Here is a 12,260-nt window from a genome sequence, read left to right as displayed (position 1 = left end):
GCTTTGTTTTGCCATATTTGACTTTATTCTCCCCCGCCAAAAAAGTAATAAGAACTAAGGAGTAATAAAATCCAAAATGTGTAAATTTTGTTGTAAAAAAGAGAGAGGGAAAAAAAGAGCTCTAACGGATATAACAGCAAGTGTGTTTAGGGGTGTTAAATAGCTGACTATATTAATGTTTTTGGATCATTGAACACAGCTGTTTGCAGTCTCTCTGTTTGAATGTCCACTTTGTATGCTTTGATACTGTGATTTGAGCAACTATCTCTAAGATGATAATATGTAATCTATTAACTGGTGATTTCTTACTGTTTTTTTTTTTTTTGTAGTTCTGTATTACGTGTACCCTTATACCACTTTGTTTTGTTTTGTGTTTTTCTCTTTTTTCATTTAAATAAAATTAAAAAATAAAAGAAAGTTCAGAAGGGACAATATCATGTAGTCATCACCAGGTCTCTCATTTTGAGCTTAAATTTCGATTAGTAGACACTCAATGCATATTAAGTAATGACAGTTCTGAGGCAAGTGAATTCTGGAGGCACCTGAGAGCTCCCAGGAAATTTCAAGGAAGTGTGCCTCTTGGGTACTATCTTCCCCTGGCCATTCCTAAATGGAGCAAATGGCTTTCAGATTTTCCTGGTGGTATATCATATGATTTCTAAGTTTTTGAATTCAGAATCCTATGAAAGTGATAAACTTTCTAAGATGATAATATGTAGTCTATTAACTAGTGATTTCTTACTGTATATGTTTTTGAAATTCTGTATTACTTGTACCCTTTTACTGTTCTGTTTTGTTTTCTCTTTAAATAAAAAAAGAAAGAAAATAAAGCAATAAACTTACCTGTGAATTTAAAAAGATTTAAAAAAACACAAGATTAAAAAAAGAAGTATAGCTAATGGATGAAGGTTGTAGTAATCTCATCACAGGCCATTGAACATAATTGATGATAAGGTACAACCCACGCTGGTTGCCATTCTAGATGGAAGTTGGATGATAAGGGTTTATTTTCAGAAAAAGGTAGAAGGAGGCTATTACTTTCTCTAAAAAACACTATTTGGAAATATTTCTCCATCATGATGTGCTTTATGGAACACTGTATACAAAATTGTGAGATATTTTGACAAAATGAGACCTTGTGAACTACTAAAATACATTATAAAATACAGTCTTTTAGCTCATCTCACTGATGTCTCAAGCTCCATAATTAGAATATAGTACTTTAAAAGAACTAGCATAAATATGCTAAATGTTAGTACAGGTATAATAGGTGACAAGACTAGGCAACCTTTACTTAGTTTATTCAAAACTTAAGGCAAATGGAAACCTTTAGTTTATTCAGAACTGAAGAACTAAATTATGCAATAACAATGAAAGAACGTTTCTCATAGGAAGGCCCAGAAAAGAACATACATTATGCAAATTCTTCTCAGGGAATTACAGGAAAAATATCAAGTTGTAAAGGAAAAAATTATAAAAATTAAAATTCATGTAACTAGGTTATAAAGCATTCTAAAGCTCTTCAATTAGAGGACAATAAAATAAAGTCAAAATAGATAATTATTGGAGAAATGAGTGGCCAAAATTGGGGAAATAAATCTCCTGAGAATGTTTTTTCTTTCTCTATTTTTTTACCCAGGTATCAAATTCAGGTTTTCACATTTTCCCAGGAGGCACTTTTTCACTAGCTATATCCTAGGCCCTGATAAACTTAATTTATCTGCGTGAAACACAGGGAAAGAAAATGGTATCACAAAACAGCAAATTGAAGTCACTGATGAATCAAGAGTAAGAAATTGTAGAAAGAACCAAAAAGAGACATAGAAAAATATAAAAAAAGACAAATGAAATAAAAATGTAAATCAAAAAATATGAAAATATTATATATATTTTCCAAATATTTCTGGATGCAATGAAATTAGTTTCTGAGAATATAAAAGTTACATTGTTTTGATCGATATACGCCAACATGTTGATTAGAACTAAAATTAGAGCTAAAAAGATGTATAAAACACAGAAGAAAAGTTTCTTGGTGTGCTAGTAACGCTTCAATGCGGAATACATGAAGTACAAAAACAATGAATAAAAATGGTTTACATATGTGAAAAAATATCAAAAGTAGCATATCTCTGTTTTTAAACTTCTTCATAATGAAAGGACAGTTTAAAAAAATAATAATAATCATGCACAGTCACACTCAAAAATCAGTAGGTTTCCAAAGGGAACAGAAAAGGAACTTATGGAAACAATGCCCTTTATAATAGCCTCAAAAAATTACAATGAATTTCTTGGGAATTTCAATGTAAAGAAAATAAAAGATGCTTACAATAAATATTATAATACTCTGAAAAAGGAGAGTAAAGAAGATACCAGAAAAAGTAAAGTTGTCCCTTGTTCAATAATAGACAGAAGCAATATAGTGAATATAGACACACTTCTAAAATTTTATGTACTGAAAGATTATTACAACACAACAGTCCTCACAGTACTGGAGAAAGCAGTCCTAAGATTCATATGGAACCAGAAGAGATATAGAATAGTTAAATCAATACTGTGCAGCAAAGACAAAGCAGAGACATCACAATACTGGACTTTAAGCTTTATCAAAACACTATAATCATACAAACACCATGGTATTATAAAAAAACAGGCTCATGAAGCAGTGGAAGAAAATGGAAGATACAGAAATAAATCTAGACATATTCAGCTTTGTTATAGTTTTAGATTTATCTTTATTAGTACAATTTCAGTATATATTATGAGCACATTGGTTAAAGGAAAGTTGTATGTGTACATGATACAGCCTGTTTCCCCTTGTTTTCTTCCCATTCCCATACCCAGTTTTCAAATCCCCTTCCCCTCCCTGTTTACAAAGTGCATTTTTCATTTTATCTTTCCCTTCCTTTTTTTCCCCTCCCTCTCCTTATTTCCCATTTCTTTTTGAACAGTTTCTTCCTGTTTCACAATATCGATTGTCCATTTTTGTTTTTATTTTCATTTAAAGTTTCTCACACCACAGAGCTAATCAGATGTTTACACATCTGTGTCCAATTTAATTCACTCATGATTAAGGTCTCAAGGTTCATCCATTTAGATATAAAGACATCAACTTTATTATGGTTCTAGCATTTAAAAAAGCACAATTTTTTTTTATCCTGCATTGTTTGGTGTGCATTTGGGTTACATTCAAAATCTAGCTTTTACACGTTGATTACTATAAACTTGGGAGCATACATATCACTGTGTTATGATGATTTTAATTCTTGTTGTAAAGATATTCAGAATGGAATAGATGAGTCAAATGGAAACTCTAGGCCCAGTTTTTTGAGAAACCTTCATACTGATTTTTTTCATTATGTATATATATATATATATATATTTAAAGAGAAAAAAAGAAAGGCCATTAAAACAAAGCAATAAAAGGGTATAAATAATACAGTATTTCAAGAAAAAAATATACAGTAAGAAAGCATCAGTTAATAGGTTACATATTATCTTGCCAGGAACAGTTGTCCAAATTACAAAATTAAAGAATATAAAATGGACATTCATACAGTGAAATTGGAGACAGCTCCATTCAACGATCCAACAAAAGCTCAGTAATATGGTTTTTCATTTACACACTCGAATGTACCTGCGGTTATATCCCTTAGTCCATCTTCCTTTCCTCTCTTTTTTACAATAACAATTAGACTTTTTGGGTTTTATTACTCCCGCGGTTCTTATTACTTTTTTTGAAGAGAATAAAACCAAACGTGACTAAGCAAAACAGAGTCAGTTAGAACAGAAGGGTGGGCATAGCACATGATGCAAAAATAGAATACCAGTTGATCAAAAGTGGTTACCATTGTGCCTCTTGCTATTTTTAAATTGAGTTGTCTATATGATCAGATACAATAGAATTGTTCAAAACAGTACAGAACAAGACCAATAAAACCTACACTGGAGACCTTACAGGACTTCAAAAAAAGGTAATAGTGAAACCATAATGGGTATCATAGTATATCTTATTGCCTTCAAAGTGGTTGCCTATACCCTCAAACTTGATACTATCAAGCAAAATAGAATATAGTATAATCAGACAGAACAAGATAGGGAGAGCAATACTGGGGTTCAAATCAGATTAATAGGAAAATCAAGAAAGTCACTATAATATGTCCCGATATTTTAAATTTAGTTTTCCTTTAATTACAGTGATTGTAGCAGTCTACACTCCCGTCAACAATAGAGAAGGATTCCTTTTTCCCCACAGATGCTCCAACATTTGTTAATGGCTGTTTTTTGGAATGGCTGTTAATGGAATGAGATATAATCTCAGAGTTGCTTTAATTTGCATCACCTCAGTGTCCAATGAAGTTCAATATTCTATATATTTATTTTTCATTTGCATCTCTTCTTCTGAGAAGTGTATATTCATCTCACCAATTTTTGGATTGGGTCTTTGAATTTGAGGATCTGTTGTTTTTCAGTTCTTTGTATGTTCAAATATGAGTCCTTTGACGGACAACTGGGTGAAATTATTTTACACTCTCTGGTTTGTCTTTTCACTCTGTTGGTGATTTGTTTAGATGTGTAAAATATTATTAATAGGATGAAGTCCCATTTGTTGATTCTTTGATGTACTTCCTGGGCAGTCTGCATTTTGTTCCTAAAGTCTCTGCTTATAATTATCTCTTCAAGATTTTTACTTACTTTCCTTTCCAGTAAATTTAGTGTTTCTGTTTTTATATTTAGAAAAATACAGAGAAGAACTAATGCCACTAATGTTGAAATTCTTTAATTAAATTAAAGGTAGGCTAAAATTCTAACATGGTTCCTGGAAGCAAGAATTACCCTGATACAAAAACTAGGAAAAGATCCAACAACAACAACAACAACAACAACAACAAAACTACAGAGCAATCACCTTAATGAACATAGATGCAAAAATCTTCAGTAAGATACTGGCAATCAGAATGCAGCAAATCATCAGGAAAATTATACATCATGTTCAAGTAGGATTCATTTAGAAGTGTAGGAATGGTTCAAGATATGCAAATCATGAAATGTAATAAATGTATTATTAACAGAACTATAAAGAAAAACCATATGGTCATCTCAATACATGCAGAAAAATGATTTGATGAAGTCCAATACCCACTCATGATAAAACCCAATTGTAAAGAGTAATAAATTTGAGACATTTATACCCAAATGAGTGAATGTCAATACCTTACTCCTACATGAAATAAATAAGACTAATGTGTACATATAGCATTGTCTCTCTGGTGTGAGATATTGATATTGTATATAAAATCCAGTAAAATAGATATCATGAAATAGGAAGAAATTGTTCAACAGGATTGGAGAACTGGGAGAGGGAGGAAAGGAACAGAAAAAATGAGAGTAAAAGGATGAAATGGAAACAAAGGTTCATAAATAAGGAGAAGAGAAAGTGAAGGGAGAGGAGGTAAATGAGAAATGTACTAAGACATATCATGCACAGGTACAAGTCCCTATAATGAATGTGATCACTACATATGTCTGCATTACATCAAAAATCTTAATAAAAATAATAATAAAGATAGAGGGAATGCTCAGTAATAGTATTAGAAAATTAAAAATATGGAAAATGTCACCTAAATCTTTCATCCCAATAAAACCACTATCATATTTTTATATTTTAAGTTTGTGTAATAAATAATTTAACAAACCATTCTACTGAGTATAGGAACACGAATAACAAACAATATAATGCAAGAACCCCAGATGTAATTCAAATTTTCTCAGTGTACAGACAATTAAGAAAGTTCTAAAGAGTCAAAGCAATCAGTGAATGCCAAACCCAGGATTACACAATTAATGAGTCTTAACTGACTTTATGAATTCTGGTTATGGAGAATTCATAATATGGTGAATCTTTAAATTTTAATAAAATGTACATCTATAAAGACATACTGTTCCTTACAAAAATTTTATTGAATTAGTATATGTTTGCCATGAAACTCGCATTCACCTTAGGGAGCAGGCACATGTACATAACATCTCTTGATACTTTTCCAATCCACTTTCTCTCTCCACTGAATACTCTCTCTCCATCTCTGAATCCTTTTTCCCTTTTTAAAAAAGTGATCGATATTCTTTTTAGTTCATGTTTATAGCACATCATTTTTACACTCATTGTTGGTATTTTTCAAATGTACATATTTCCCAGATATTTATACTTCCACTTCACCTCCTACTCCCTCATCCTTGGCCTTTGGGGGCCATTCCCACTGCAAAAAATCTAGCTCCCCATTTTTTCTACCTATTGTTTATTTTTTCTTTGTTTAATGCCTCACTCAAATTAGATATGCCATACAGTGTTGAACCTTGTGGGTCTGATTTATTTCCCTTAAACTTATATTTTCAGGTGTATCCACTTTCCTACAAAAGGTTGAAAATTTATCCTTATGGGTATCTGGGTAGTATTCTCTCATGCATAGTTAGCACACTTTCTTTATCTGTTGATGAATATACAGCCTGGATCCAGGACCTAGCTATTATGAATTATGGTGCCACAAACATTGATGTGCATGGATCAGCATAATGTAATATTTTTTGCTCCTTTGAAAAGTTATCTAAAAGAGGAATAGCTAAGTAAAGTAGAATTGCTAATTTTAATTCTTGGCAAAATCTCCATACTGGTTTACATAATAGTTTTACTAGTTTACATTCCCACAACCATGTAGGAGTGTTCCTTTTTTTTACTATATCCACCTGAACATTTGTTGTTATCAATTCTTGATGATTACCATTCTTTCTGGTACAAGATAAAATCTTAATATTGTATTAATTTGAACTTCTCTAATTTTCAGAGATTCTGAACATATTTTCATATGGTTTTGATTATTTCTGCTTCTTCTGATAAGTGTCTATTTAATTCACTTGGCCATTTCTTGATTGGATCTTTTATTGTGGTAGTCTAATTTTTTAAATTTGTAAGTAATAAGAACCGTGGGAGCAATAAAACCCAAAATGTGTAATTGTCATTGTACAAAAGAGAGGAAAAGAAAGTGCTCTAAATGATACAACTGCATGTATATTTAAGTGTATAAGATAGAAAATGATATCACTGAGTTTTATTGGATCATTGAACAGAACTGTTTGCAGTATCATTGTTGGAATGTCCACTTTACAAGCTTTAATTTTGTGACTTGAACAATTATTTCTAAGATGACAATATGTAATCTATTAACTAGTGATTTCCTACTGCTTATTTTTTTCTGTAAATCTGTATAACTTGTACCCTTTCTCTGTTTTTTTTCTCCTTAAATAAAATTAAAAAAAATAAATAAATTTGTCTAGATATTAGTCCGCTGTCTGAAGAGGAGACAGGAAAATATTTTCTTTCTGAAGTTTGTCTCTTCAATATACTGCTTCTTTTCTTCGCTGTGCTGAATCTTTTCAATTTGATATAATCACATTTGTAGAGTCTTGTTATTTCCTGTGCAGTTACAGTTCTGTCCAGAAGGACCTTGCCTACATTTATGCCTTGAAGATTCTTACCCATTTTATTTTCCATTAGATTCATTGTTTCTGGTTTAACACTCATATCTTCAATTCATTTTTATTTTAGCTTCATCAATGGTGAGATAAACAGGTCTAGACTAATTGGCTATGGATAGACAATCTTTTCAGAACTATTTTTTAAATAGACTATCTTTCCTTCAGTGTACGTTTTTGGCCACTTGAAAGACATACATCTGGAGATGTTTCAGTATCCTTCTATAGTGTTCCATTGTTCCCCATATCTGTTTACATGCTAATGTTATGCCACTTTTATCCCTGGAAATTTGTAGTATAACTTGAACTCAGCTTTGTGATACATCTTACTTCATTCTTATGATCAGGCATTACTTTAGTGTTTTGGTCTCTTCTCATTCCATATGAATTTTAAGACTGTTTTTGTAGTTCCTTGAAGAATGTTGTTGGACTATGGATTATAATTTGATTAAATTTGCTAATTATTGAAGGATGACTATTTTATCTGTTTCTTCTGCCTATTTCAGAACAGAGGAAATTTGTATTACGCAGTGTTTTTAGTCCCTTCAAGATCTAACAGGGAATGTTTATGTTTTGTTTTTGAAGGTACTCTACAGGTTTAGATTAAACAGACCTCTATTTTTAACCCACTTGTGTTTGTTCAAACTCAGTTATATTCATTTAGACATGGTCCATTTGTATCTGCACTGCCATTTCATTTGGATCTAATTGTAGAGAACCCATTCTCTGATGGACCCCTCTGAATTTTTCTGCTAGACTACGTAAACTAAGGTTTTATTCTGCTCTTTTCGCAGCTCATAAAGATGTATTTTCAGTTATTACTACCAGGTCTGTTCATGAGAGACACAGAAACATCCATGAGAGAAAGAATTGCAAAATTGACACCCGTGTAGGGCACATCTCCATGTTGTGTCTCTTATAAAAGTTATACTACTTTTCTTAATTTTCAGTGTCTTCAGGAATGTTCTTGGAAAGATTTCATTAAATGTTTGCTGGAAGTAGCATGAGGAATGGTACTTTACAGTGGAAGTAGCATTTTAAAGGACAGATTTGAAGGACAGATTTTAAAATATGCATTTCCATTCCAAATGTTATGTCTTTTTAATTTCTTTAACATTTCTCATGTTTGGATAATATATAACAGTATAATAGTGTTGGTAGGATTGGTCATCTAATTTTTTCAGTGACTTCTACTGTGACACTACGTTCTGAAATATTATATAAATGTAAAATACACACTCATATATTGTTCATAAAAATCCAGAAATGATATGGCATGGATTTTTATTTTTTTCTCTTATATGCTCTGGAGAATTACTCTCAGATATTTGAATCACACTTTTGTTACATTTGAAATCAAAATGTCCTTAAAGGAAAATTTACATTGCTACTGTAGGAAGGAAGAGAAGTCCTTTTCTGATTGCCTTTAGCACTCATTTTGCCAAACGTTTGTCTCCCGGAAGCTGCACTTAATGTGGACCTTCAGTTCCACCACCCAGATACTGATGACCTAAGTGAGGGTAGGAATTTCTGTACCCTGTGCTGACAGACCACATAAAAGATTATCTGGAATATTTCTGAATGCTGCCATGGTAGCACAGTGTACGTTTTGCTTTATAACCTGGTTTTAGAGAATTCTTCATATCTGGACACTTCAATTACATTTAATTTTATAAGTACTCATAAAGATTTTAAATGTTTGTGTTAATTTATATAAAATTTAGAGCATAAAATTTTCACATTGACTATATTATGACACCATTTACAATAACATAGTACTGCAGTAAAAAGGGATTTGTAATTAATTTTGATTTCAGTATATATATATATATATATATATATATATATATAATTTCTGTTACTTATAGTATTCTGTTAAGACAAGAAAGAAAATAACTCTAACATTTGTTATTTAAGTTATAACACTATTAAAATAATTCAAGGATACTTGTGAGTATTGGTTATTTGATTTCCAAAATTTAAAAAAGCTATCAATTTGAACATATATTGTACTCTGCCCATCATGATCCACTTTCCTTATGTATTTATAACATATACTATTTTAAAAGTATGCAAATTTAGTGAGAGAACAGAAGCAAAATTTGCCATTCTTCTAATGTTAATTCTGGTAATATTAAATGATATCCAGAGAATTAAGACCATAATAATCTTAATTTATGGAATTTTTTATTTAACCCTACACAAAAGCCCCGGTTATATGATTATCCCATACAAAGTTGCTTATGTGCTTGAGACTCTACTGTATGAAACTATTGAATAAGCTAGTAATTCAAGAAATTGTTTATATAAAGTTTCTGTTCCCATCTAAATTTTTAAAATAAGGTTCTTGAGATGCAACTGAAATGAAACAAAAGCAAATATGAAGCATATAAACCAGTAAATATCATCATAATACTATACAGAAATTTATGAATACAGTAGCATCCCATTTTTTTGCACAATTATGATGCATTTTTACTGTTTATTCTTAGTCTTTTGGTCTGTTCTAAAAATCCAGTGATACCACATTAAGTTTTCTAGAGTGTAAAACCAGATTTTCAGTTCTTAAAAAGGTTAATATTAAGTACATTATTGTGCTTCCTAAAGGAATATACTGTTACATTATCTAGTATGCACTTATCAGGAGCATGTGTTAAAGTAAATACACTTAGTAGAAAAATTGTGATTACCTCATTTTAAATGGTTTTGCAGAAATTCAATTGCCCATTGTCAGAGGGATTACTCTGTGAAACAAAAGAAAAAAATTCCTATGTTTGCCCCTACATTTATATAAAGCACTTAATCGTCTTTCAGTACTGATGAGCACCAAGGGACTGACTGTGGCATAGCCATTCCCAATCAGCATCTGGACACAACGACTGATTGGGTCATGGTTCCACAACATAGCTGAGGCATATTCAATAATACTGTCCAAAACATACATGACAGTGAAGAAACTCATGAGCAACAAAATAGTCTGGGTGGCCCTTTTTTCTGGGGATGATTTTGGAGATAGTTTGGTGCGGTGAAGATGCTGCAATTGTCTTTTATGCTGGCATAAGAGAATCACCATGTACCCACTTGAGAGTGCCATGAGCCCTATAAACATCATGTACTGGAAAACCATCAATGACGAAGATATGTACTTCAGGAAGGAAGTAATGGACAAAATGGAGCAAGACTGAGTGACAACCATAAGATCGTGTGAGGTCACATTGGGAATGGCAACAGTGGAGATTAAAAAACGAACATTGATGAGCATATTGAAGACCCATAAAAAGAGAAAACAACACAGGGTATGTTGCAGGGATTTTTGTTTGAATTTAGTCAAACAGGAACTTCTGGGGCTGAGGGTGATTGCCTGGAGGATACTCAGCAGGCAAGTGGTACAGAGAGAGAGTCCCCTCATTAACCTGTACAAATAGATAACACATTTACATGTGGTGTCATCCCCCAAGTGCTGAAACCCGAATATATCTATCGCTATAAAACCTGCAATTAAAAGCATTACTATATGGATAAGGCTCAAGTGACCAATGGTCAGATCAGTGGGCTTTGGCTTGTGCTCCAGAAGAAATATGAGGACATGATAGAGAAGCAAAAAAGTGTTGGCCGTGACTCCAATGATTATTTCAAAGAAAAATACGTGCTGAACATCAATAAAATTGGAAAATCTGCCATTTTTATTCATCTTCATGGAGAAGACACAACACATATCTGAGGAGAAAAGCATTGAAAATCTTTATCACATGTATTAGCTCCTTTTAAGTCACTCCCAACCAACACTATTTCTCCATAAAAATAAATAGATTCATCCCCATGTGTACTTTCCCCACTTATAGAGGCAGCTCTCCAGCAATTTTCTGGACTTTGTCTTTCCCAAAAGTTTCTGATCATCGCTGCAGTATGGGTTTCCCTGGTGGGCTGTACCTTCACCCCTGCAGTGAAATTTTCATGAGAAATGCAGTATTCTCATTTCATCTTACCTTTAATTTTCAAAATCTATGGTTTTATTTTCCATTGTACCTGCATTGTCTTATTCAGTAAATGAAGATTTTCTCACACATGTGCAGAAAAGGAAAATAAAATATTTTAATCTGATTAGGTAGCAGTTTCTGAATTTATTGGTTCACACAGTGTCACAAAACATAGACCTCTAAATGGCCTTGTATGTCATGTAGTTATAAATGATATTTGCTAAAAATATCTTTTGTACATTATAAAATACACCTTGATAATGTTTAGACAAATACCATTAATATATAACAATACTTAAAGGTTTTATTTTAATAGATTGAGATAAAATAAACTAAATGTGAACTATGAATTCTTGCATGTGATTTTTCTGAAATTAAATCTATAGTTTAATTTGTTTCAACAATTTAACCTTAAACAATACACAACTATTTTAAATTGCTCAAAGACATTATTAAAATCTACTATGAACTGAGAGGATAGGACTATATTATTTTCAGCATTATTTGCTGTACTTGTTCTTCAAAGACAAATGACTAAGGCTGGACAGACACATGCAAATGTGAGGTGATTCTCCATATCCTATGGTGGCATGATATTAGAAGGTCATTAACTGAATCTAGAAAAACTACTTTGGTGGAAAGAAACTACTCTGCTTTATCCTGAGCACTAATTTATGAAAGTGACATAATTTAAGGAAGTCATGATCACTCATCCATATTACCTCCCATGGAACACTCAGAAAGATGACAAAAACTTAT

The 12,260-nt window shown here is 31.9% G+C and overlaps 1 protein-coding gene across 2 annotated transcripts; it reads right to left on the bottom strand.

Annotated features, from left to right (window-relative positions):
- Nucleotides 1-9,228: 9,228 nt before the first annotated feature.
- On the bottom strand, nucleotides 9,229-11,221 carry Cavporv1r609 (vomeronasal 1 receptor cavPorV1R609). 2 transcript variants are annotated; one of them, XM_013151129.2, is made up of 2 exons: nucleotides 10,324-11,221; nucleotides 9,229-9,269 (listed from the first exon to the last, which is right to left on the bottom strand). In XM_013151129.2, exons 1-2 carry the CDS (start codon nucleotides 11,219-11,221, stop codon nucleotides 9,229-9,231), a joined length of 939 nt encoding a protein of 312 aa, XP_013006583.2. The 2 variants fall into 2 exon arrangements, with proteins under 2 accessions (XP_013006583.2, NP_001160937.1); NM_001167465.1 differs by lacking the exon at nucleotides 9,229-9,269 and having other exon boundaries at nucleotides 10,241-11,215.
- Between the last annotated feature and the right edge of the window lie 1,039 nt (nucleotides 11,222-12,260).

Source organism: Cavia porcellus, unplaced genomic scaffold, assembly GCF_034190915.1.
Source record: "Cavia porcellus strain 051 isolate PalLab524CR breed Dunkin Hartley unplaced genomic scaffold, mCavPor4.1 scaffold_9, whole genome shotgun sequence".
Taxonomy (NCBI): Eukaryota; Metazoa; Chordata; class Mammalia; order Rodentia; family Caviidae; genus Cavia; species Cavia porcellus.
This window is presented reverse-complemented; position numbering and strand designations above follow the sequence as displayed.

Coding starts and splice junctions, on each gene's coding strand:
- Cavporv1r609 (NM_001167465.1), bottom strand. CDS start 11,215: ATGAATAAAAATGGCAGATTTTCCAATTTTATTGATGTTCAGCACGTA.